This window comes from Carassius gibelio, chromosome B10, assembly GCF_023724105.1.
Source record: "Carassius gibelio isolate Cgi1373 ecotype wild population from Czech Republic chromosome B10, carGib1.2-hapl.c, whole genome shotgun sequence".
Classification (NCBI taxonomy): domain Eukaryota; kingdom Metazoa; phylum Chordata; class Actinopteri; order Cypriniformes; family Cyprinidae; genus Carassius; species Carassius gibelio.
Genome location: NC_068405.1, coordinates 4,804,558 through 4,828,384, shown reverse-complemented (window position 1 = coordinate 4,828,384; position 23,827 = coordinate 4,804,558). Strand labels below are relative to the sequence as shown.

Sequence of the window (23,827 nt, the reverse complement as noted above, 5' to 3'; positions counted from 1 at the left end):
TCCACGAATTGAGCCCTGTGGGACTACACATCATCAACGTCCACTTAGACTTATGCTCTCCTAGACTCACATAATAATCTTTCCCTTCTAAATATGACCTGAACCAATGGAGTATTATCCCAGAAAGCCTGATCCAGTTTTCCAGAATATTTTACAAATATCATGAAGTATGCAAACGTCTCTTCAGCGAAACAAAAACATCATGTCATGTCATGGTTCATCACCAAAGTCATTAAAACCTCTCCAGATATAACAGAATTAATGGCAGTCTTTGGAATAAAACAGACAGGCTCCTCTGGTGTAAAATATTCTTCAGGATCCACAACATAAAGTTTTACAGTCCAACATATCTTTTCAAAAACATTTTCCCCTACCTCATTAGCAGACACTGGAAATTAATGTTTTACTAAATCTTGCATCATGCAAAAACTTTCCAAACGTATGCAAACGATTACTATGTTTAGTAAACAGGACTTCTCGTTGGTGAAACACACAGCACTCTTCTAGGAGTATAAGGAGTATTTGGAGAGACAGTCAGCCACAGGAGTCACAACGTCTTCAGTGTTTAACCACCATATCCTAAACCTTATTTAGCAAACACTGGGATGTCAGCACATAAAGGACGAAAGAACAACTGTCACAGGTGTGGGTGCAAGCCAGGGGCAGTCGAGGACTTGAGTGCAGGGTTAGACAGGCTTTACTGAAAGTCCAAAAATAAAAATAACAGCAACAAACAACAATGACAACAACTGCTCCCACAGCACAACAATAACACTGCAGAAAAGAGCACATGGTAGGGTGAATTCCTGGTCTTGTCAGACCCAAAAACATAGGGTGTCATGATTCTGTCACCCAACACTAGAAAGAAATTCAGTTTCAGTCAGAGTGATATGGGTCAAAAAAATAAAGTCATAAATCATCCTTTTAACAAATAGTATAGGATACAATTTGCTGCTTTATCTGGACAAATGTTTGACAACTTAGAGTCATCTTAGCTTAATCAAACTGATTATTTTCTGGAAATGTATTCACTCTTAGGCCATAGAAGATGTAGTAGAGTAATTCAGATATCTGATAAAAGCCCCACAAGTGATCCACATAACAATTAACATCTTGTGAAGTGATCCATCATCAAAATCCATCAAGATGTTTTTAATTGGAAACATTTGTTGTTGGCTAAATACAAGTCCTCTGCTCTCCATTATATTGATTTATTCTGTGAAAAAGCCATTTAATCTGAATAGGGAGAGTACATATCAAGTGCAAACAGTCCAAAACAGTTTTAAACAAATATTTTGGTGGATTGGCATGAGATCTTGACAGGGGATGGATATTTTCACTGGAGGAAGAGTTATAATGGATCATGGATTGTTCTTTTTGGCCAGACGTGACAGTTTAAAGTTAAAAAGCCTTAATAAAAAAAAGAAAAAAAACTTTCTTTTTTTCACAAATACTCAGCTTTTCACTTCATAGGATCTACTGGTGACCAAATATCTGGACAGTTGACCACAGCAATCAATTGCTTTTTAAATGCATTTACTTAATTAATTTGTAATTAATTTGTAAAAATAAATATCGGAAAATGGATTAATGATGCACTCACTTATTATATACATTTTGTAAATTATGAACTCAAAAAAGTTAAGGACTGCAGCTTTAAATCCTCATTAAACACCACGTGTGCTTATGGGATCGGTTCAGTCATTCACTCACTCGTTTTAACCGAAAGAGTCATTACTTCTATTCAGTAATTGGCCCTCGATTCAGACCAATAGATTTGTGAATCGTTTGTCTGATTCATTAAAAGAATCAGTTCAAAAGCGCGAATCGGATTTCACGTCGATTTTCCCGCCCTCACGCAGAATAATTGCGTCATTTCTGCCCGGGTTTTCTCGCTAGCGGTTTCTTCACGCGCTCCCGCCATCAACTTCTGCAAAACGTATGCTTTTTTTTTTGTCTTTATAAGCTATACAAATATGATTTAATTCCTCGGTCTTTAGTAATGCGATTGAAGGACACGATTAAACATTTACAGTTCACTCGTTAGTGTCGAATATTTAACATGTGATCAATGGTAAAATGCCATTTACGTTAACGTTACTGCTCGGTCCAATTAACGTTAGCCGCTTTTGGTGTAACGTTATATACTTACCTCGGTTTAATTTTTTTCACTTAAATGTATCTATATTATTATAATTACATAAACGACGCTATCTGCTGCCTGTGTTAACTCCGATACCTAACGTCAGGCGTTTTAAATGAGGTTGTCGTTGAAAGAGGTTTAACCTCGTGCAGAAACTATAATGACCGATTAAAATGTAATTTAAATCCACAAAGTTAACAGATAAGTGAATTATTCTGGTGTAGGACCTGATTTTCACTGCATTTTGTGTTCTGTAACAGATCTTGCAGATATTTAATTGACGTTAATCCTCTCTCAGCTGCGCCGCTCATCATGGATGACTGGGAGGAAGATCAGGTAAGGCCCACCACACTCATCCTCTCATGGGTGCAAATTCACTGTCCAAACGGTTATTCGTTTCTTAAATAGTTTTGGGAACACATTAGACTGTAACTTATTGTTTCGACATGTAACATTACATTGTTTGTGAGTAGTATGAGTTAATTAGTGAATTTGGCAGAAGTTTGTATGGTTTGCATTTGGTAACGTGAGGTGCTTTTATGCTAAGCTACTTGCACTGCATTCGCGGTGTAGATGCGGTATATCAGTTCATAAACTCCTATGACTTTAAGTTTTTGCCAGAAGTTTTGTGTAATAGGAACAACAGGTGCGTTCTGGGATAGAAATCAAACCTGATTGTTTCAAAGTACAGACTTCAGAACCTAAAATGGATGTCAGATAAGGGAGACTAGATCTATTCCAGAACTTTACAAATTTGAATCGCAGCAATTAAACCAAATAGAATATCATTAGATACGAGGAATGTTTAATTTTATCACAATTGATACTTTGTATTTATCATTGTATCTTCAGTATGCTTTCTTCTAGAACATTAATTTAAAATTTATATATATATATATATATATATATATATATATATATATATATGAGTTAAAGTTACTAACTTAATTTGTTCATCCTTTTACAGGGCCCTGTTGTATCCTGCAGTTCAGGTTTTGGTAAGTTAGGACAGTGGTTCTCAACCCACGGCTTGTCACCAATTCAGCGGCCCACCAGGCTGAACACAATTGAAAAAAAACCCCTAAGTTTTACAATTAATTTTTTAATTAAAACATGTGATTAACAAATATAAAGTGTAATTTTATGTAAATTTTTCATATTAATTTCAGACATGAGCAGCCCTGTACTCACATACCTTAATTAACGTTATCCATTTAACGTATCCTTACAAGTGCACACATTGGCAGAACAATTTTAGACTTTTTTTTATTTTTTTTTACACTTTTTAGTAATATATATAGGTCTGTTTAAATGCTGACGGGAGCTGCGTTTGAATTACAATAGTTTTTTTCCTAGTTGTAGTGATGTTCACACTCGCGAGATGCCTTTTGAAAACCTTAGGCCGGTGACATATATATATATATATATATATATATATATATATATATATATATATATATATATATATATATATATATAAAATAAATAAAGGAAATAAAATACTGCTGCAAAGTTCTCCACTAAATAAAATACTCTGCCTCAAACCAATATCATATAATAAAATATAATGAAAAATATAAGTACAGTGCAGCATTACCAATCCCAGCTTGTAGACCTGCTCATATAAAAAATATATATATATATAACTTTTCCAAAGTGTAAAGTGCAGCATCAACAGTCTCAGTTTTTAGACCTGCTCAGATTTCGTTGTTGCGTTGGCCCGATCGGAATTAAGAGCAAAGGTCTGTTTAAATGCTGACGGGAGCTGCGTTTGAATTACAATAGTTTTTTTCCTAGTTGTAGTGATGTTCACACTCGCGAGATGCCTTTTGAAAACCTTAGGCCGGTGACACACTGGCATATTACACCTGTCAAACATAGTCTATTTTGCGGTCAATACTGTTGACTGTGTCCTTTATCAGTAGGCTTTATATTTATACTCAACGTGAAGTATAGATATTGTTGTCATGAAGACAAGATCCTGGTCTGTCGGCAGTCTCCCTCTGTCACCCACAGTAGTAGCAGCGTGCCAGCGCCGTGTCAGGCAAGATTCTGGTGTGTATAGACACAGAAAACGCGAAGCAGCCATCACGCAACTGACACACAGCAGAAATGCCACGCTCCCGCCACGCAGCCAGTGTGTCACCAGACTTAGAATCAGCAGCAGGGCGGGATTTACGGAGACTTCCGCCACTTAATATGTTCGTTTGGAAACACAAAAATGTAAATATTCCGCACACAAAATATTGCATTCGGTCATTTGGTACACACGTGCACCGAACCGGTCCGATACAAATACACGTACCGTTACACCCCTAATATATATATATGTATGTGTGTGTGTGTGTGTATGTTAATTAGGAAAACAGTTTGGAGCGTTTTTTTTTTTTTTTTGGTTATTAAATAAGATTTTGTTTTTAAGTAATGACCTAACTGAGATTTGATCAAACTATTAGGGCTGCATGATAATTGTCAAAATGATAATCACGATTATTTTTATTAAAATCATGATTATTAATAAAGATTATTCTGCAAAAAAAAAAAAGCTAAAACCAGCCTAAACTTAGCTGGTTAAGGCTGGTTTCCCAGCTTGGTCAAACTGGTTTTAGCTTGGTGTTTCAGCTGGTCAACCAGCATGACCAGCTAAGGAAGTGGTCAAAACCCCTCTAAGACTAGCCTTTGACCAGCAAAGACTGGGCTGAATGACCAACTAAAATCTGTCAACCTGCTTAGGCTGGTTTTGGGTTTAGTTCACCCAAAAATGAAAATTGTCATTAATAACTCTCCCTCATGTCGTTCCAAACCAGTGAGACCTCCGTTTATCTTCAGAACACAGTTTAAGATATTTTAGATTTAGTCCGAGAGCTCTCAGTCCCTCCATTGAAGCTGTGTGTACGGTCTACTGTCCATGTCCAGAAAGGTAAGAAAAACATCAAAGTAGTCCATGTGACATCAGAGGGTCCGTTAGAATATTTTGAAGCATCGAAAATACATTTTTGCCCAAAAATAACAAACTGTCTTTATTCAGCATTGTCTTTTCTAATATATTTTTGATGGCCTTTTTAAAAATAAAATTTTTATTATTGTTTTTTTTAGTGAATCTGCGGACAACTTTGGATACCTCGTTTACATGAATTTTTTTTTTTTTTGTTCTTTGCACTTGAGCACTTATTGGATCTTACTACATGTAGGCCTGTCGTAATAGTCAATAAATCAGTTAATTGTGTGATTAAAAAAAAAAAGCACTCAAATATTTTTGGCCGCGATCATTTTTATTTAAATGTAGCATGTCATAATGTGAAGTTTGGTAAGTCTGGAGCGCAGCCTGTGGACATGCTTTTTTGTAACTTCGTTGCCCTTTCTGTCGAACTGGGCCTACTTTTCGCTTGCTTCACTTGGCTTGCTCAGCTAAATATGTCTGTAGGCGTGTGGTTGCGTGTGTCAACGTGCACAGTGACTTCGCGTACACACACCGCGCACGTTGTTTTCTCCTTTCCAAAGCGCTCGGGCAGCTGCGATCCTGAGGTGTCTGTCCTATGCATCCATCAGCTGTGATATCAGTTACAACAAGGACATTTCAGTAATTGATTACCACTACTGAAAAACCCTTGCTGTAACGAAGTGTAAAAAAAAATGGGTGCACCTCATTTTTCACAAACAATGGGGAATTTCACACCGAAGGAAGCTGATTGAGTTGGTTCTTGTCAGATGACCTGATGCTCTTGCCTCACTCTGAGATGTTTTTAACTAGATGTGGTGCGGATGCGCCTGGAAAAAACAAGTGCATCTTTTCCATTATGAGCATGAATACCCCATTTGAAATAATGAACTTGAGCAAAAAAAAAGATGCGAAATGTGAACGGCCCTTTCATCGGTCATAATGTTAACTCTCGGTTAACGGTTAAACTGTCAATATGAGCATCCCTAACTGTCATATACAGTCGTGGCCAAAAGTTTTGAGAATTACATAAATATTCGTTTTCAAAAAGTTTGCTGCTGAACTGCTTTTAGATCTTTGTTTCTGTAATGTACTGAAATATAATTACAAGCCCTTCATACGTTTCAAAGGCTTTTATCGACAATTACATGACATTTATGCAAAGAGTCAGTATTTGCAGTCTTGGCCGTTCGTTTTCAGGACTTTTGCAATTCGACTGTGCATGCTCTCAATCAACTTCTGGGCCAAATCCTGACTGATAGCAACCCATTCTTTCATAATCACTTCTTGGAGTTGGTCAGAATTAGTGGGTTTTTGTTTGTCCACCTGCCTCTTGAGGATTGACCACAAGTTCTCAATGGGATTAAGATCTGGGGAGTTTCCAGGCCATGGAACCAAAATTTCAGCATTCTGGTCCCTGAGCCACTTAGTTATCCCTTTTGCCTTATGGCACGGTGCTCCGTCGTGCTGGAAAATGCATTGTTCTTCACCAAACTGTTGTTGGATTGTCGGAAGAAGTTACTGTTGGAGGGTGTTTTGGTACCATTCTTTATTCATGGCTGTGTTTTTGGGCAGAATTGTGAGTGAGCCCACTCCCTTGGATGAGAAGCAACACCACACATGAATGGTGACAGGATGCTTTACTGTTGGCATGACACAGGACTGATGGTAGCACAAGCCTTTTTCCGGATGCCCCAAACAATCATAAAGGGGCTTCATCGGAGAATATGGCTTTGCCCCAGTCCTCAGCAGTCTATTCAATATACTTCCTGCAGAAGACCAATCTGTCCCTGATGTTTTTTTTTTGGAGAGAAGTGGCTTCTTCGCTGCCCTTCTTGACACCAGGCCATCTTCCAAAGTCGAGACTACTTTAAGAGACGATCCTGTCGCTTGCTGGACTTTCTTGGACGCCCTGAAGCCTTCTTTACAAGAATTGAACCTCTTTCCTTGAAGTTCTTGATGATCCTATAAATTGTTGATTTAGGTACAATCTTAGTAGCCACAAAATCCTTGCCTGTGAAGCCATTTTTATGCAACACAATGATGGCTGCACGCGTTTCTTTGCAGGTCACCATGGTTAACAATGGAAGAACAATGATTTCAAGCATCACCCTCCTTTTAACATGTCAAGTCTGCCATTCTAACCCAATCAGCCTGACATAATGATCTCCAGCCTTGTGCTTGTCAACATTCTCACCTGAGTTAACAAGACGATTACTGAAATGATCTCAGCAGGTCCTTTAATGACAGCAATGAAATGCAGTGGAAAGGTTTTTTTTGGGATTAAGTTAATTTTCATGGCAAAGAAGGACTATGCAATTCATCTGATCACTCTTCATAACATTCTGGAGTATATACAAATTGCTATTATAAAATCTTAAGCAACTTTTCCAATTTCCAATATTTATGTAATTCTCAAAACTTTTGGCCAAGACTGTACACATAATATAACATACAAAATGTATTAATTTTAAGCCACACAAAGACAGCATGTTTGTATTTCTTGCTCTGAAACAGCCATAAAATAAAAGTTTATTGATCTTTGAAAAGGTGTGCATGTGTTATGCCGTTATCATTATTAGTTACTGGTCTTAGAATGACAATATTATCGTGTATCACAGTTCTTCAGTTCTGTAGACGGTAATCTTTTCTCTTGGTTCTAAATAAATGCGACTTATGTATTTTTCCTCATCATGATGTAGTTTTGGACTGATGCAACTTACAGTCCTAGAAATACGGTTTACATTTTTCAAAATATCTGCATATTTAATGTACCTGAATGTACACTTAAATTTCAAATGTAATGTTTTACTTGCAGGTCTGAGCTCTAGAGGTGCAGATGGAGGATTCAAGAGCTTCTATACAGGTTCACTCTCATGTTTTGTACATGCAGTCATTTGTAACTTTTCAGACAAAAGCAAATACACAGTAATTGACCAACATTGACAGTAATGCCTATAGCACAGGAACCCCTACTGTCTTGCAGATTTCATTACCAACCCTGATTCAAAACTAGTTATCAAGTTATCCCGAAAGCCTGGACTAGCTGGTCCACATGTGTTTGAGGTTGGAGATGAAATCTGCTGGACGCTAGCTTTCCATCAGCAGAATTGGAAACCACTTTTATAGCATTCGTGTTTTTGCAGCTATGAAAAAGAAATATTAGATGCTAACTGTTAAAGGACTATAAGCTGCGTCTTTTAGACAGCCTGCTGTTGTTCTGCTCTTAATTCAATCCTAACACATGCAAATTCTGTCTCCAAATTCCACTACCTGAAGTAAATCCAGTAAACATGCATTTTTCACTTCTGTAAATTACTGAAGGATCTGTACAGAATGTTTAAAATGTGTGTGAGTAGCAAATCACAAAATGCTTTTTATTTGTAGGAAGTACAGGAAACGGGAAGGCAAACAATGAAGGTTTGTTTCCATTTTTCTCTTTGGCTGTTCCTAGTGATGCACCAATCATGATTTTTCATGACCGATACAGATTTTTATATATATATTGGAGGTGTGCAGCGAAGCTAGTATTTGTATCTGTAACAATCACAATTATTTGTATCTGTATTCGGCTAAAACTTGGAGGTAGGCAGCGCTCGAACCGGAACTAGTTGCTAAGACCGTTAAGGTTTTAGAACCTTTTTTTTTTTTTTTTCATAGTTATCACTGAACAAATATACGGTGTTTAACTAAAAAAAAAAGTAATGATTATGAAATTTATTTAAATTTGTTCTAACAGTCGAAGCTGATACCCTTGTATAGACTAAGTTTCAAGTGCGAGATCGAGTCCCATTTTGGGGACCTTTCGTAATGTGTGTGTGTGTGTGTATATATTTCAATATTTTCTAATTAAAACAGTAAAGCTTCCTATGCAGTTTAGAAATTTGAAAATTGATTTAAGTAATTTCCAGGAAATGCATGGAAAAAGGCAAGTGCAACACTATTTCATTTGCGCTCATTTCATTTATAAAATTGACATTCATTTACTTTACACACTTGCTACTGCATTGTAAAATTAGTTTATAAATCAACATGATTTCCTTTGGCTCACTGGTTCCTGCGCAGTTTAAAAAAGTAGCTATTTCCCTTAAGTAATTTTCAGGTCTGGAAAAGTATGGAAAAATATTTGTGCTTCAACTATTTGTCCTATTCAGTGTAATAGAGTATACACTTAATTTCTAGTAGAGAGCTTTCATGACAGGTTTAGTAATCGTCTGAACACGACTGAATTAATTCAAGGCACACTTTTTCATTAAGCATAAATCTTTAAGCAGTCTTAAGTCTTTTTTTTTTATTATTTTTTTTTACTTCACTAAACAAATTTGCGTGTGCCACGCAAACCAGCAAAACATAACGAAGCAAACATGTATGCCTAGTAGGAAATATATCTGTATCTGAGCTGATTATTAGCCTTCTCTTGACAGAGAGCTAGTTTGGTTTTTGAGAGATGCGCAGAGACTGCAACGCAGCTGTTTGATTGATGATCGCGCAGTGCTTATTCAATTCATTCATGTATCATTTCCTAGCCTACAAGGTTTAAATCATTCCCTTTTAAATATACACACACAGAACATGTATGATGTATTAGTTTAGTTGATATTACTCTTGCCAAGCTGATTTCTGAGAGTTGCACAGAGAGGCAACATCAATGATTATTTAACATGAGGCCATATGACCACAACTTTGAGTGATTTTATTTAATGATAGTGATCCATATCAAATATGTATTTCCTGTAAATAAGGTTGCTACAATCATTATATCTGCACTAGGGGTCGAAATAGATCGAAATTAAGTCACAGTCTCGAACTTGAAAAATGGAATCGTCGATGCTGCCTCGCCCCCATGTTGTATGACGGCAAATCAATGACAAAAATAACCGAGCATTCAACTGATGCTGGCGTGCGCGCTATATGGCTTCCGCGAGAGGAAAACTGAATCGGATGCGAAGAAACGGGAGCCATCGAGCTCATTTCAAACTCTCGCGCGCGTGACATGTACTCTGCGTGCAATAAAAGCCCTCGCGCGCGCATGCTCATTCCCCACATCCTCGCGCTCGATCATCTCACCTCTGCTCGCGTGAACAATTTTATTTTTGTCAGTCGTGGGGCGGGACTTGCTGTTTTAGTTATCTCAAATGTAATTTGGTTATTCCCCTTTTCCTAAAGTCAGTATTCGACGCCTGTTAGAAAATGAGTAATAATTCACTTTAATTGACCCATGACTTCATCAGTGGACCAGATACATGCGAGTAATCATTTCTTTTGCTTGTTTAATTTAATTTTGTCTTTAATGCATTGTTTATAGAGTAGATCTTTTGTAGATACTTGATTAACTGGAATTCTTCTGATTGCTAGTGATTTCAGTCTTGTAATAAAGATACACATATTTTACAGACTGTAATGATGCGCACACACACACACACACATACTGTACATAAAATATATATATATATATATATATATATATATATATATAATATATATATATATATATATATATATATATATATATATATATATATATATATATATATATATATATATATATATATATATATATATATATAAAATCTAAATGAATGACAGTGAAGTGTTTAACGTGTTTTATCTTTAATCTTTTAAATAGATCGTAATATTTGAAGGTTAGTTTAGTCATTATTGTTTTTGTTTGTTTTGTTATGAACTTGAATGTCATCTTTTGTGAAGAAGACTGCACTTACAAAAGAGAAACTGGATGGCAGTTTATTTTAAGTTTTCAATTGACTAAAGATATAAGTTATTGTTACATTATGTTGTTAATAAAAGTTTTAAATTTGACAGTGTAATGTGATACATCGCAAACAAAGGTCAAATATTATATTAAATAAAAGTCTAGTTTGAAAAATGACAATCTGTGCTTTAAAGAAAATAAATGTAAAAATCGAGAATCGATTCAAACCGTGAGCTTAGAATCGAAAATGCAATCGAATCGAGGATTTGGAGAATCGTGACACCCCTAATCTGCACTGTTTACTTCACTGGTTTGCACTCCATCTACCATGTGCTGCTTTACTCATCTATCTTTTTTCATTACTTATTTGTATAGTTGTACTTTATATTTTATCTGTATTGAAAGGGGAAATTAACCCTTGGTTAGAGCCTGACTCCACCCACTGGCAATATTTGAAAAGTGGGAAGAGCACAGCTGAGATGGAGGGGAGGAACTGGGGGCAGGGCTGAGTGCGTGGGGCGTGAACCTGAGACCCGCAGTGACAGATTGATTGACAGCTGCTGTCAGAGTCGCTAAAATGGAAAGTGACTGTAGTGACGCAAGTAGCTTTGCAACAGAGCGTTCATATGAAGTAGAGGACTTTTCTCTGTAGTGTGGTACAGCCTACTGCAGAAATGAATATCAAATGTAAAATAAAATGTAGCCTGCTGTTACTTTAAGAGCTGTCCGGATTTTTTTATTTATATGCATTTAAGCAGATGCTTTTATCCAAAGCGACTTGCGTTGCATTCAGGCTAACAATTTTTTCCTAACATGTGTACCCTGGGAAAAATATTTACATAATTTAAGTACGTCCCATTTTGCAAATGTTACGTTACATGATTTTACTGATTTGCACAGGGAAATTGGGCTTTTATGGAGGAACGAAAGCACAGTGCTGCAAAAGTCGGAGTAATGGTGCACAATAATGGTTTTATCAGTCAAAACAACACAACACGCATTCAATAAGATGTTCCTTAATCGGCATTCAGTATTTATCTTATTTAAAAAATTAAAAATCTTTACTGGTATCACAAACTTTAAGATATTGCCCATCCCTAATTTGGAATTGTGATTCCTGAAAGTTAATGTCATGATCCAGCTCTAAATCAGACCTAAAGTGTGTCCTTGTGTTTGTAGATGGTGATGGCAGCTCATGGAAGACGACTGCTGGTGATGGATTCAGGGGCAGAGGTGAGTAGGTCAACTTTTTCATATTCGATGAAAGGCTAAAGGCCTTATTTATTTTTAATCTGGATGTGTATAAATATGAATAAATTAACTAATTAATTAATGAGAACCATTTACTGTAAAGCAGTCCTGATTAGGGAGGTGCAAAACTACATATTTTAAAAATGGTCTTTTCAGAGGTTTGCATGAATTCCACATTTAAACTTTGTAAATCTGAATCCAAAGTTGTTTGTGTGTATCTCCTGTAAGCTTATGTACATGGTGTTAAACCAGCATTGCTTATGTGTTTTAGGAGGAAGGGGAGGATCACGAGGAGGAAGAGGAGGCTTCAGAAATACCTTTAAATCAGGTGTTATTACATTCTTCATTCCCCTCAACAGAAGTCTGGTTTTAAGGATTTCAGTCAATTTTTGTTATACTCAAAAAAAAAAAAAAAAAAAAAAAACACACACAAACTGCCTTTTAAAATTGTGATCTGAAAGCTTTTTTCACTCATTTCAATATTTTGATACGTCTTCCAAATCTTTATGGGTGAAAGCAACTTACTGTAAAAGACATGAGTGAGGCTAAATCTCTCCGAATGGCATTGTTGTGCCCTTGAAGGGCACTGTGGAATGGTCCCCACATCAAGAGTTGTTTCGGATGAATTCCCTTTCTACAAGTTTGTTAGAGAAGGATACATGGTAAACTACTTCATTGAAGTGACCATCACATTTATGATAATGTGACCACGGGTGGCGACTCTATTATAGCACAAAATGAAGATCAGAAGGTCTGTTTAAAATGCAGTGTAGTTTACTGAAATTCCTGACAATTATTGACAAATTGAGCATAATTATGGTTATCAACTGTTATTGTGCAGTCTTGCATGTATGCATTTTAATATTGATTTTTACATGACATTCTTGCTCATTTTTCAGAAACTGATGAAAATGAAAACAATGAGGGTAAGGTGTATTTATTATTATTATTTTTTTAAACAAGACATGTTTTTATGACTTGCGCTGCATTGCTTCATGGACCTGGTCTCTTTGTTGAAGGTTGGAAAGATGAAGGCCAAGGAAGAGGTCGTGGTGGATCCCGTGGGGGTTTCCGCGGTGGATTTCGTGGTGGTTTCCGTGATGGTTGGTTCTTGGAATAAACTTTGATTTGCTATTTATGCTAGAAAATAGCCATGCATGTTTCTTGTCATCTCCTGCTGTATGTGAAGTAGGGTGCCTGATGCAATGTGTATTGTGTATTTTAGTGGTCATTATACACACATTTAACCACACAACATTGACTTTGACCAATCATGGTAAAGTTGTGTAATGACTAGTTTTTAAAATTTTCATTGCCTGTTTTTAAGGCGGAAATGAAGAGACTGGGAGAAGAGGCTTTGGAAGAGGTGATGAATTTGTTGTTGTCGGTGTAAAAATTGTCACAATTTAAAACACTTTTTTTTTTTAAATTACTGTTCTTGTTTATCTTCCAGAAAATGACGAAAATGGCACAGATGAGGGTAATGTCTTTTTCTGAATAATAGACATTTGTTTATGACTCTGTGTCATGGAGCCCATCTGTTTGTTGCAGGTTGGAAAGGAGGTGAAGGCCGAGGAAGAGGTCGTGGAGGCTTTCGTGGGGGCTTCCGTGATGGTTAGTTGTAGTTATAATGTGATGAGATAGTGGCTGGAAGACACGAGGCGTTAAACTAGTACAGCTATGTAGAAAGTTAGTTGCCTGGGCCAATGGTGAATTATGCAGTTTAGGTTATAGTACATGTTTGACCACAGCTGCCGTTGACCAGTCACAACGGAGTAATTGAATATTTGTATTTATGTCCTGCTTTTAAGGTAGCGGGGATGAAGAGACCGGAAAAAGAGGCTTTGGAAGAGGAGGTAACATTTTAATATTAATGTGGTGGTGTGTTTTTGTTTTTTTGTTTTTTTTGTAGTTGGTGAGTATGTTATGGGTTCAATTGAGCTCTCTTTAATGACACTGTAGGTTTCAGAGGCCGGAATGAGGAAGTGTTTTCCAAGGGTAATTTACTACATTTGTAGTAACTAGTAAGTAATGAACCTTTTGCGTTTTAATTGGCTTAGTTTTTTTTTTCTTCCTAATTGTCCAGCTTCAACCGCAGACAAGCCAGATCAAGAAGCAGGTGAAAATGCAGGTGGGTAATTTTTTCAATGCAAGTCATTTGCTTCATACAGCGTAAGATTTATAGTTGACTTGTTTTATATCCAGAATGAACTATTCATTTGTTTCTGTTTCTTGTAGGACCCAAGGTTGTCTATGTGCCGCCTCCCCCTCCAGAAGAGGAGAGTTCAATATTTTCCCATTATGCCACGGGCATTAATTTTGACAAATATGATGACATCCTTGTGGATGTGAGTGGCAGCAATCCTCCAAAGGCTATTATGGTAAGTTATTAGAGCATATATATTGTAATCCATTTTAACTTTGACTATTAGAAGTTGTATTATCAGTGTGATTTGTCAATGCAGTAATAGACCATAATAATAGAGTAATAGAGATTTGCATCCTGGTAGGCCTGTTTGTTTTAAAATAAAATCATTTTTGGTTTACAGTGCATTAGTTTGTGATCTTTTTGGAGAAAGATATAATCTGCAAAAGTGGTTACTTTTATTTGTGCGCGCGCACCATAAAAAAACAAGATTTGTGCTCTTGTAAAATAAAGCAAACAAACATTAACCAGGTACACTTTTTTCCATTAGAAATAAGGAACTGGTTGTAATACTCTTACTAGTTGTACATTTTTAATTAACTGCTAACGCCTCCCAGTTTAAGGTGTCAATCTGGAACACATCTAAATGATGGCTGTCTTTTTTTTAATTATCTCGGTTTCTTAAATTTTACAAGACATTGATGGGAAAAATATTCTTCATTGTCTACACACAGGCTTATTTTCACAAGCAGTTTTGTTTACGTAGCATGCTCAGAGGCTATGAAAATAGGGCAAAATGGCTACAAATTCAACAGTACTTCAAAATGTCACTCACATGCTCACTCTCTCTTACAGACTTTTGATGAAGCAGGACTTTGTGAATCACTGAGAAAGAATGTAACGAAGTCTGGATATGTGAAGCCTACTCCTGTCCAGAAACATGGGATTCCCATTATTTCTGCTGGACGAGATCTAATGGCTTGTGCCCAGACCGGATCAGGAAAAACGGCAAGAACAACCCTCTGACACGCCGTTCTTATTAAACGCCAATCTTCATTCTGAAGTGGTTTGTCAGTGATTGTAATCACCATTTGCTTGCTCTGTGCCATCCGTCAGGCGGCCTTCCTGCTGCCCATCCTTCAGCGGCTGATGGCTGATGGTGTGGCTGCCAGCAAGTTCAGCGAGGTGCAAGAGCCCGAGGCCATAATCGTGGCCCCCACCAGAGAGCTCATCAATCAGATCTATCTGGAGGCCAGGAAGTTTGCATATGGGTACACATTTTACAATTTTCAGCTTCTTTTTTTGTATACATTGATGTAGAGTTTTACATTTAGAATTTTCTTGGCTTAAAGTAATTTTGAAATTAGACTTTGTTTGGAATAATTCTAATTTTAAACTGTATATATGAAAACAGAAATATCTTTGCAGTTTTATTTAACAAAAGGCATGCAAATAGTAACAAACCTTTGACATACAAGACAGTTAATTTTCTCATGTGTTGCCCTGAACTTCTGTCTGCTTCTGGCTATAGAGACACCCCCCTTAAAATCAATAGAAAAATAAATACCAAGTAAATCTGCAATTGCCTTTTGAAATTTTACTGCAGAACATTATGCACAGTAGAGCTTAACGATTATGAAAAAAAATCATACTTGTCGATTATTCCCTTAATTGCGTTTTTTGCATATTTTTATGAATATAAACAAGCTGAAAACACTAACTGAAAAAACCTTTAGTACTTTTTTATAATATTAAGCTTAAAATGTCAACTACATCAGATAGTTTTTTTTTTTTATTATTATTATAAAAAGAAAAAAGAATGGTATTGTTATACTGAAATTTAAAATGAGGAAAAATCCTTAAGATAAAATTTAGAAAGAAAAAAGAAAATTCCCCTTAAGCACACAGAGTACCATAAGTGGACTTTGAACGATTACGTAATTGTGGCATCCATAATTGTAATTGTGATTTAGAAATTTGATTACCGGTAATTGTGCAGCTCTACACGGTAGGGCTGAGTATTGATACAGATTTCACCTTTATTTATGTAGCTTTTTCTACAATGCTTGATTCGGATTCATAACTCCTCATTAGCTTCGTATGAGCTCCCTCATTTATTATATATTGCTTGTAGCTTCCAGGTTAAAAATGATGGCAGTATAAAGTGCGGTTTTGAATCTTGTGTAGGACCTGTGTGCGTCCTGTGGTGGTTTATGGTGGAATAAATACTGGATACACAATTCGAGAGGTGTTAAAGGGCTGCAATATTTTGTGTGGGACCCCAGGACGATTGCTTGACATCATCGGTCGTGGAAAGGTAATGCCTCCCCAATGTGCTAAAGTATGCATAAACGATTGGATATATAACGTGGCTATGAGTTGTTGTTGTTTTACTTTTCTGTGTCAGGTTGGCCTGAGTAAGCTGCGGTATTTGGTTCTGGATGAAGCAGACAGAATGCTGGACATGGGCTTCGAGCCTGATATGCGTAAGCTGGTGGGATCTCCAGGCATGCCTTCAAAAGAGGATCGACAAACCCTCATGTTCAGCGCCACATACCCTGAAGATATTCAAAGGTCTGTCTCTGAAACACTTTAAAGGTCAATTCATGCTGTACTGCAGACATATGCGTCGGGTTTTGTCTGATTGAAAGATGCTAAATGTTCAATCTGCTTTTTGAAACTAGTGTAAAAGATTACAAAGTTTCAAAAATAACAAAAACCATTAGAATAGATATGTCCAAACTAGGGGTGTCCATGGTTAACCGGTTAACCGATTAACCGTTAAAAATTGTGTAACCGAGTGAAACATTTTGCTCGGTTAAGTGACGTCAATGGCGTGCATTGAATTTAGTTGTAATACATTTTTGCACCACCAGAGACCGCCAGAGCGCTCCCAGACATTTGTAATGTCCACAAGAAGAAGTCATTTTTCTAATATGAAGCGGGCTAATACGAGTGACGGGGCAAAATGCAAGTATTGCAATACAGTGCTTAGATATACTTCAAGTACAACCTCGTTGTTGTAATCTCAACAGCGAACACCCGGGCATCATTAGGCCGGTCAGGACACACTGGATGCGTGAAAGCATCTCAGCTGCGTGGCGTGTCCGTTTTTAATTCGGCTCCCATGTTAACAGGTTATAGCTTGTCGACTGCCTGCGTGAGACGCGCGGCTCGACGCGTGCATGCTAGAAATAGAACCGACGCCTTGTTGGAAGCGTTTCCAGGCAAAGTATAATAGGAAAATATGTTTATATGTCATTTTGTACAAAAATACATATTAATTCATGACATTTTGATATTTGAAAGTCTATAGGTTGACATAAATTCAGATATAAATGTAATTTAAATAAATAAATAAATAATTATCGCTTTTCAAATATTGTACGTGTCAAACATAGTCATAGCCTTAGCGAGGCGGCCGCGGAGTCTGCTTGTTATACATTTTAGGCTTATTCTCAAATTCAGATTGTGTTAATCGGCGGCATTATTAGGCAGTTTTAATAGGACAATTTGACCGGAGAGATTAAATTTTGTCGGACATTCCTTTTTTTTTCGGCCAATGTCCGGAAATTACTATGGTTATGGTTACTATGGCACACTATGGTTAACCGAGTATTAACCGCTAAGGGCCTCGGTTAACGGTTAATGAAAAACTTGAGAACGTGCAGCCCTAGTCCAAACTAGTTCTGAGAGCTCAAAAATTGCTCTGACATGATTGTGCTTCCATTGCTTTGTTGCACTCAATCTAGCTACTAGAGTGAGTCTAATGTAAACACCCCCTTAAAGGGGGGTGAAATGCTCGTTTTCACTCAATATCCTGTTAATCTTGAGTACATATAGAGTAGTACTGAATCCTTCATAACTCCAAAAAGTCTTTAGTTTTATTATATTCATAAGCGAAAGATAGTCTGTACCGATTTTTCCCGGAAAAACACGAGCGCCTGGAGGCGTGACGTGTGGACGGAGCTAAAGAATCACAAGCGCAGTAGGCTTTTGTGTTGAGAGCGTTTGGAAACTGTGAAAGAATCCGATCCAGAGGCTGAAACTGAACGAAAGCAGCATCAGCAACGTCTCGCTCCGAGCGGGGCTTGAACCCGGGTCTCCGATGGGAGGCGGACGCACCAACAAGGAGACAGAGATATTTGAAGCAGTTTTACTCACCGCCTGCGGTTCCAACACACGATCGTGACCCTTTTTCGTTGGGATTGCATCATCCTTAAGAAATAAACGATACGCAAATCCGTCGTCAAACTGGACCTTGTTTGTAAAACAAGCATCTTCGAAATGCAGGGAACAAACAAAAACACTTGCACAACTCCGTTGATGCTCTGTAAAAATAAACTCCATCCACTGGTCCCTTAATGCTGTTTTTTTTTTGTAATCTGTGCAGGGTTGTCTTGCCCTGGCAACCAAAAACACACTTCTTTTGTGACATTTCGAGACGCTCTCGCTCTGATCAGTGAAGTCTGTTGTGCTCTCAGTGCGCTGCTATACGGGAGCGCACTCTTCCGGCAGAAGTGCCTCAGGACCCATATAAGGAAATTCCGCTCCATCTAACGTCACACAGAGCCATACTCGAAAAAAACTTTCCGAAACTTGTGACAAACCGGAAGGAGTATTTTTGGAACAGAAATACTCCTTCAAACGTACAACTTAATTTTTGAAACTTTGTCCATGTTTAGCATGAGAATCCAACTCTTTAACAGTGTAAAAAACTCAGTATGCATCAATAGCATTTCACCCCCCCTTTTAAAAACTTCTGATTGGAGTCAAATTTAAAATGAGATTAATTACACGTGGCTTTAAACGATCCTAGTCAGCCACACAACTAGATTTTGAAAATGTTTTGCCCCCTCTGTTGTATGATAGGATGGCTGCAGATTTTTTGAAAGTGGACTACATTTTCCTTGCTGTTGGTGTGGTTGGTGGAGCATGCAGTGATGTGGAGCAAACTATCATTCAGGTGGACCAGTACTCCAAGAGAGACCAGCTGCTTGATCTGCTCCGATCTACAGGTACATTCACATGAATACACCACTGATTATTTCACATTGAGGCCTTACTGAAAATCCATATGCAATATACTTATTGAAGTATAAACCTGTTGATAACCTTGTGAGAAACTGATGGATATTCAAGTTATTAAATTAGTTCACACACCTTTAAAAGGGGTCATGAATGGCGCTGGGCTGTATACCGGTTCCTACCGAATACCTTTTCTTTTGATCTGAATTTTTTTTAAAACGCAATACTGGTGCATGTTTAAACCACGTTTGGAATGCCACGCTGTTTGAGAGGGGTCCCTCTTCTCTGTGGTGACGCCACGGCTCTCTGTGTGTTACGAAGCGTGAAAGTACTGAAGCTGAAGATTTTCAATTTTGAGATTCAAATATTCGTTTTATTATTAAATTAAAAATTAGATTTGTCTGTTATAAGCCCTTTTAAGAATGTTCAGTTGTAACCGATTTAATCAAATGTAGCAGTAAGAGGTTTATACTTTGACATTTTTCCACCGTGATGTGCATCTTTGTTGGGTTCAGAAACAGTAGAAAAAAATATAATTGTAACTGCTTTGTGCTAATGCAGTACATATAGTTTGGTACTGATTTTCCAATAGTTTGGTATTGATTGTATCCTGTAACCAGTTGTGTAAAACTGATTCCTGTTTATTCACTTATTTTTGTGAAATCCAGTTTTGCATCAATTTTATACATGTAAGATTTATATGGTTTGTAAAGAATTAAATGTTGACATCAACTTCGATGTTCATATCCTGAGCAAACGGATGTGTTTTATGGCACTTTGTTTGCCATTACAGGGACTGAGCGCACGATGGTCTTTGTTGAAACCAAAAGAAGTGCTGATTTCATTGCAACATTTCTCTGCCAGGAGAAGCTGTCCACTACAAGCATCCATGGGTATTGTTTATTTCTTGTCCCTTTCTGTAATTTTTTCTCCAACACATTATATCAGAGCGAACATGTTATTGAAGAAAACAAGGCAGTTATAGATGCATGGTGTTAGAGATCCTTTCTGACCAAAGCTTTTAACTGAATTTTATTCCTTTTCTGAACAGTGATCGGGAGCAGAGAGAGCGAGAGAAGGCTCTCAGTGATTTTCGCACAGGTCAGTGTCCGGTGCTGGTGGCCACGTCTGTTGCCGCCAGAGGCCTGGACATTGAGCAGGTCCAGCACGTTGTGAATTTCGACCTGCCCAGCAGCATCGACGAATACGTCCATCGCATCGGGAGAACCGGACGCTGTGGGAACATCGGGCGGGCCGTGTCCTTCTTCAACCCAGAGTCTGATACTCCATTAGCTCGCTCTCTGGTCAAAGTTCTGTCTGGGGTCTGTACTTTTCATATCGCATCCAAGATACTTAGTGTTTTCATACTCTTTAGTTGTAAAATGTTCATATTGTGCCTATAAAATCACTTTATATGAACAACAGATTTAAATTGGGCTCTAATCCATAATAATTGATCATTGCTAAAGCAGCAGCGCACATATGGTCAATGCTCAAATATGTGCTTAAAAACTAATGGAATATTTGAATGAAATGTTGCATATTCTGTGTTTAAATGTAAACATAGGCAATGAACTGTATGCAGTACACACAAATATCAATAACTTCATAAACCTTTATCCCAGGCCCAACAGGAAGTTCCCAAATGGCTGGAGGAAATAGCTTTCAGTGCTCATGGAACAACAGGCTTCAACCCTCGTGGAAAAGTGTTTGCATCTACAGACACACGAAAGGTATGGCTCAACACTTCTCATGTGGCTGCCTGAATATGGAGTCAGTATAATGACGTATACATACACACAAAAAATGTTTTGCAAACAAAAATGTAAGTATTGAGGAAAATAATTTTGCTTGTTGCAAACAAAAATAAAGAATTGCAAAACATAAATGAAATGATCCACTCGCAAGCCTCTGCTCATCATGACAGGACCCGGATCAGTGAGTTGCGTCTCGGGCCGATGATGTCACTTCCAGGGAGGCATGTTGTACACGCCCCCATCCCTTGGCTCCACCCCCATGTCAAAACTGCCAGAAAGCTAGACGTGCAGAAAAGTTAAGCGCAAAGGGAAAACGGTATCGCAAGCTCAAATAGATTTACACGCAGAATAAAAGCAGCGTTGCAAATAAAAGATATGCCCATGGAAAATATGTATTGCAAAATCATTGCTTTCGCGCCGTTTCATTTGTTTTGCAATTCTTTATTTTTGTTTGCAAAAGCAAAATTATTTCCCTCAATACTTTTGTTTGCAAAATTTTATTTTCTTTTGTTATATATATATATATATATATATATATATATATATATATATATATATATATATATATATATATATATATATATATATATATGAGCAAGCATCATATTGACTCCATACCTGAACTTGATTTGTTGTAATTTGATGCATGTCTTTTACATTTAGTCATTCAGCAGACTCTTTCATCCAAAGCGACTTAAAAATGAGGACAATAGAAGCAGTCAAAAGTGCAAGTGCTATTATGATTTTTAGTTAGCCTAACGGTACACGTAGCAAGTTTTTATTTTTTTGTTTTATTTAAAGAATAGAATTATAATAGTGAGTGCTAGAGTTCGAGGGTCAAATAAAGAGGCAAGAGATCGTTGAAGATGGCTAAGGACTCAGCTGCTCTGAGTTGGGTGGGTCATTACATCAGGAGGGAACATCAAATGTAAAACGAAACTTTTACTGGTTTCTGTTTGTAGGGAGGGTCCTTCAAGACAGATGAGCCGCCTCGAGCATCCGCCCCAACCCCAGCAGCTGCTGCAGATGATGAGGAATGGGAATAACTACTGAACACCTTACATTCTATTATGCAGATTTATTTTTATTTTTGTGAGTTTATTAGTATGTTTCTCCAGCATGTTTGTTGAAATGTTAATTGATTAATGTAGCACTATGGTAAAGCTGTTGCATTTAAAAAGTCACATTCTGAAAACTGTAGGTTTGATCTGAAGGACCGAGTATTAATCAAGACATGATACCTTTTAGCTGTTTGGTTTGAATTAACGATTGGATTTGTGTCACTTGTTTGGATTGAAGAGCACAACTGGATTAGTGGATTTGTTTTGCATCATCACATTAACACTTTGCTAAGAGCGTATTGAGTTTTGTGAGCTTCTACCTGAAAGTCTTTCCTACAGTGGTAGTGTATCGATCAGTTCTGTTGTTAAATGTGACAATTTGTAGGTTGTTTTTCTTGACATTTGTCTTAAAGCCTAAGTATACAAGTAAGGAAACTTGTTTTGCTAATGTACCTTCCCAGATGAAGGTAAATAAAGCGATTGTTTACCAGATGACTTGGTTTAAAATAATTAATCTTGCTGAAATTTCACGTTCAAGACTATGCTGTACCACAGAGCAGTGCTTCTCCACTTGTTAAAATGGCTAAAAATAAAGCTGGAAGTTGACATTTGATTTCTCCAAAAAGAATAAGTGTTGATTCCTAAACCTCAGTCTTGCTTCCTAAATATGTTTTCATGAAGACTGCTATATATTCATAGAGTTCAGCGTCTCAGATTTGGGATGCTGATGGCAGTGAAGAGGCCAGAGTAGTAGACGTGTTGGATGGACACAGACACAGATGAGCCTTTCATTACATCGATCTGATTGCTAACTGAAGTCCAGTCCTTTGTCATTGATGCAGCTTGCATCTCAAGGAAAAACCACAAAAGCCTGGCACAAAACAAAATCCTTAACTAAAAAATAAGCTTGAGTTTACAGCAAATACATTTGTGCTCAGAATTATTCATTGGTAAATGTGATCTAGACTAAATTTGGAAATGTGTTTGGTCTTTTATTTAAAAGACACATCTAACTTAATTGAAATAAGAATTTAAATGTAAAAAAAAAATTGCCAAGAGAACATGCACACCAGGGGTGCGTTTCCTAAAAGACGCAAAGAAAAGCGGGAATTAAAATGTAAAACCTGATTTCAAATAGCCTTTCAAAACGATAGGGATCATTTTATCTGCATGTTTATTCTTAAGCCCTTAATGTCGATCACGGATCAAATCGATGCACCATGACCAACCACTGTTTAATGCATTTGAGACATTGTGATTTCCTCAATGCGTAACTGACATGTCACACGTAAACTTTTTAAATATGTAAATGCTAAAAAAGTCATGCAAATCCATTTTGCTGTCAGGGTTGGGCGAGGCTCGTGACGTGAACGAGCGCTGCTGCGCGCATGCGCACTAAACCGATGGAAGGTCATGCAAAATAGCGCAGTTATTCTGAATAAAATATAAATTCAGCTAAAATATTTGTTGTTGGACATTAAATGTGATATGTAGAATTTGGATCCTACCTACAAGTGTATTTTTATGATGGCAGTAACTTTTAAATCAGATGTAAGCTAAGGTATTTTATTTTACGGTAAGGTGTGAATTAAATAAATGGATAAACAATGCAGACTTATTTTCGTAGAATTTGATCATATTTCCCAAGGATAAGAACATTTTTATTCATACTTAAAGGGATTTTATATATATATATATATATATATATATATATATATATATATAATACAAATGTATGTTTATTAAATCTTTATGTATACCTGATAAAATATTTTAGAGCTTGGCATCACCAG

The 23,827-nt window shown here is 37.1% G+C and overlaps 1 protein-coding gene across 3 annotated transcripts; it reads left to right on the top strand.

Annotated features, from left to right (window-relative positions):
• The first annotated feature begins 1,829 nt into the window (after window positions 1–1,829).
• ddx4 (DEAD (Asp-Glu-Ala-Asp) box polypeptide 4) lies at window positions 1,830–22,526 on the top strand. Of its 3 annotated transcripts, none has more exons than XM_052566751.1 (25): window positions 1,830–1,939; window positions 2,404–2,479; window positions 3,111–3,141; window positions 7,900–7,947; window positions 8,469–8,501; window positions 11,971–12,024; window positions 12,314–12,370; window positions 12,942–12,968; window positions 13,062–13,145; window positions 13,370–13,408; window positions 13,496–13,522; window positions 13,594–13,656; window positions 13,854–13,898; window positions 13,984–14,040; window positions 14,129–14,173; window positions 14,281–14,423; window positions 15,044–15,196; window positions 15,305–15,459; window positions 16,376–16,505; window positions 16,596–16,762; window positions 19,061–19,206; window positions 20,010–20,109; window positions 20,268–20,538; window positions 20,842–20,949; window positions 21,936–22,526. In XM_052566751.1, exons 2-25 carry the CDS (start codon window positions 2,456–2,458, stop codon window positions 22,017–22,019), a joined length of 2,091 nt encoding a protein of 696 aa, XP_052422711.1. In that variant the 5' UTR covers window positions 1,830–1,939; window positions 2,404–2,455; the 3' UTR covers window positions 22,020–22,526. The 3 variants fall into 3 exon arrangements, with proteins under 3 accessions (XP_052422711.1, XP_052422713.1, XP_052422712.1); XM_052566752.1 differs by having other exon boundaries at window positions 1,832–1,939; window positions 14,005–14,040; XM_052566753.1 differs by lacking the exon at window positions 13,984–14,040 and having other exon boundaries at window positions 1,831–1,939.
• Window positions 22,527–23,827: the final 1,301 nt, after the last annotated feature.

Bases quoted from the DNA above. Each gene is read 5' to 3' on its own strand.
- ddx4 (XM_052566751.1), top strand. From the start codon at position 2,456: ATGGATGACTGGGAGGAAGATCAG. The intron at 3,142-7,899 runs GTAAGTTAGGAC...TTTTACTTGCAG, and splicing joins ATCCTGCAGTTCAGGTTTTG to GTCTGAGCTCTAGAGGTGCA. The intron at 13,409-13,495 runs GTGATGAATTTG...TTTATCTTCCAG, and splicing joins GAGAAGAGGCTTTGGAAGAG to AAAATGACGAAAATGGCACA.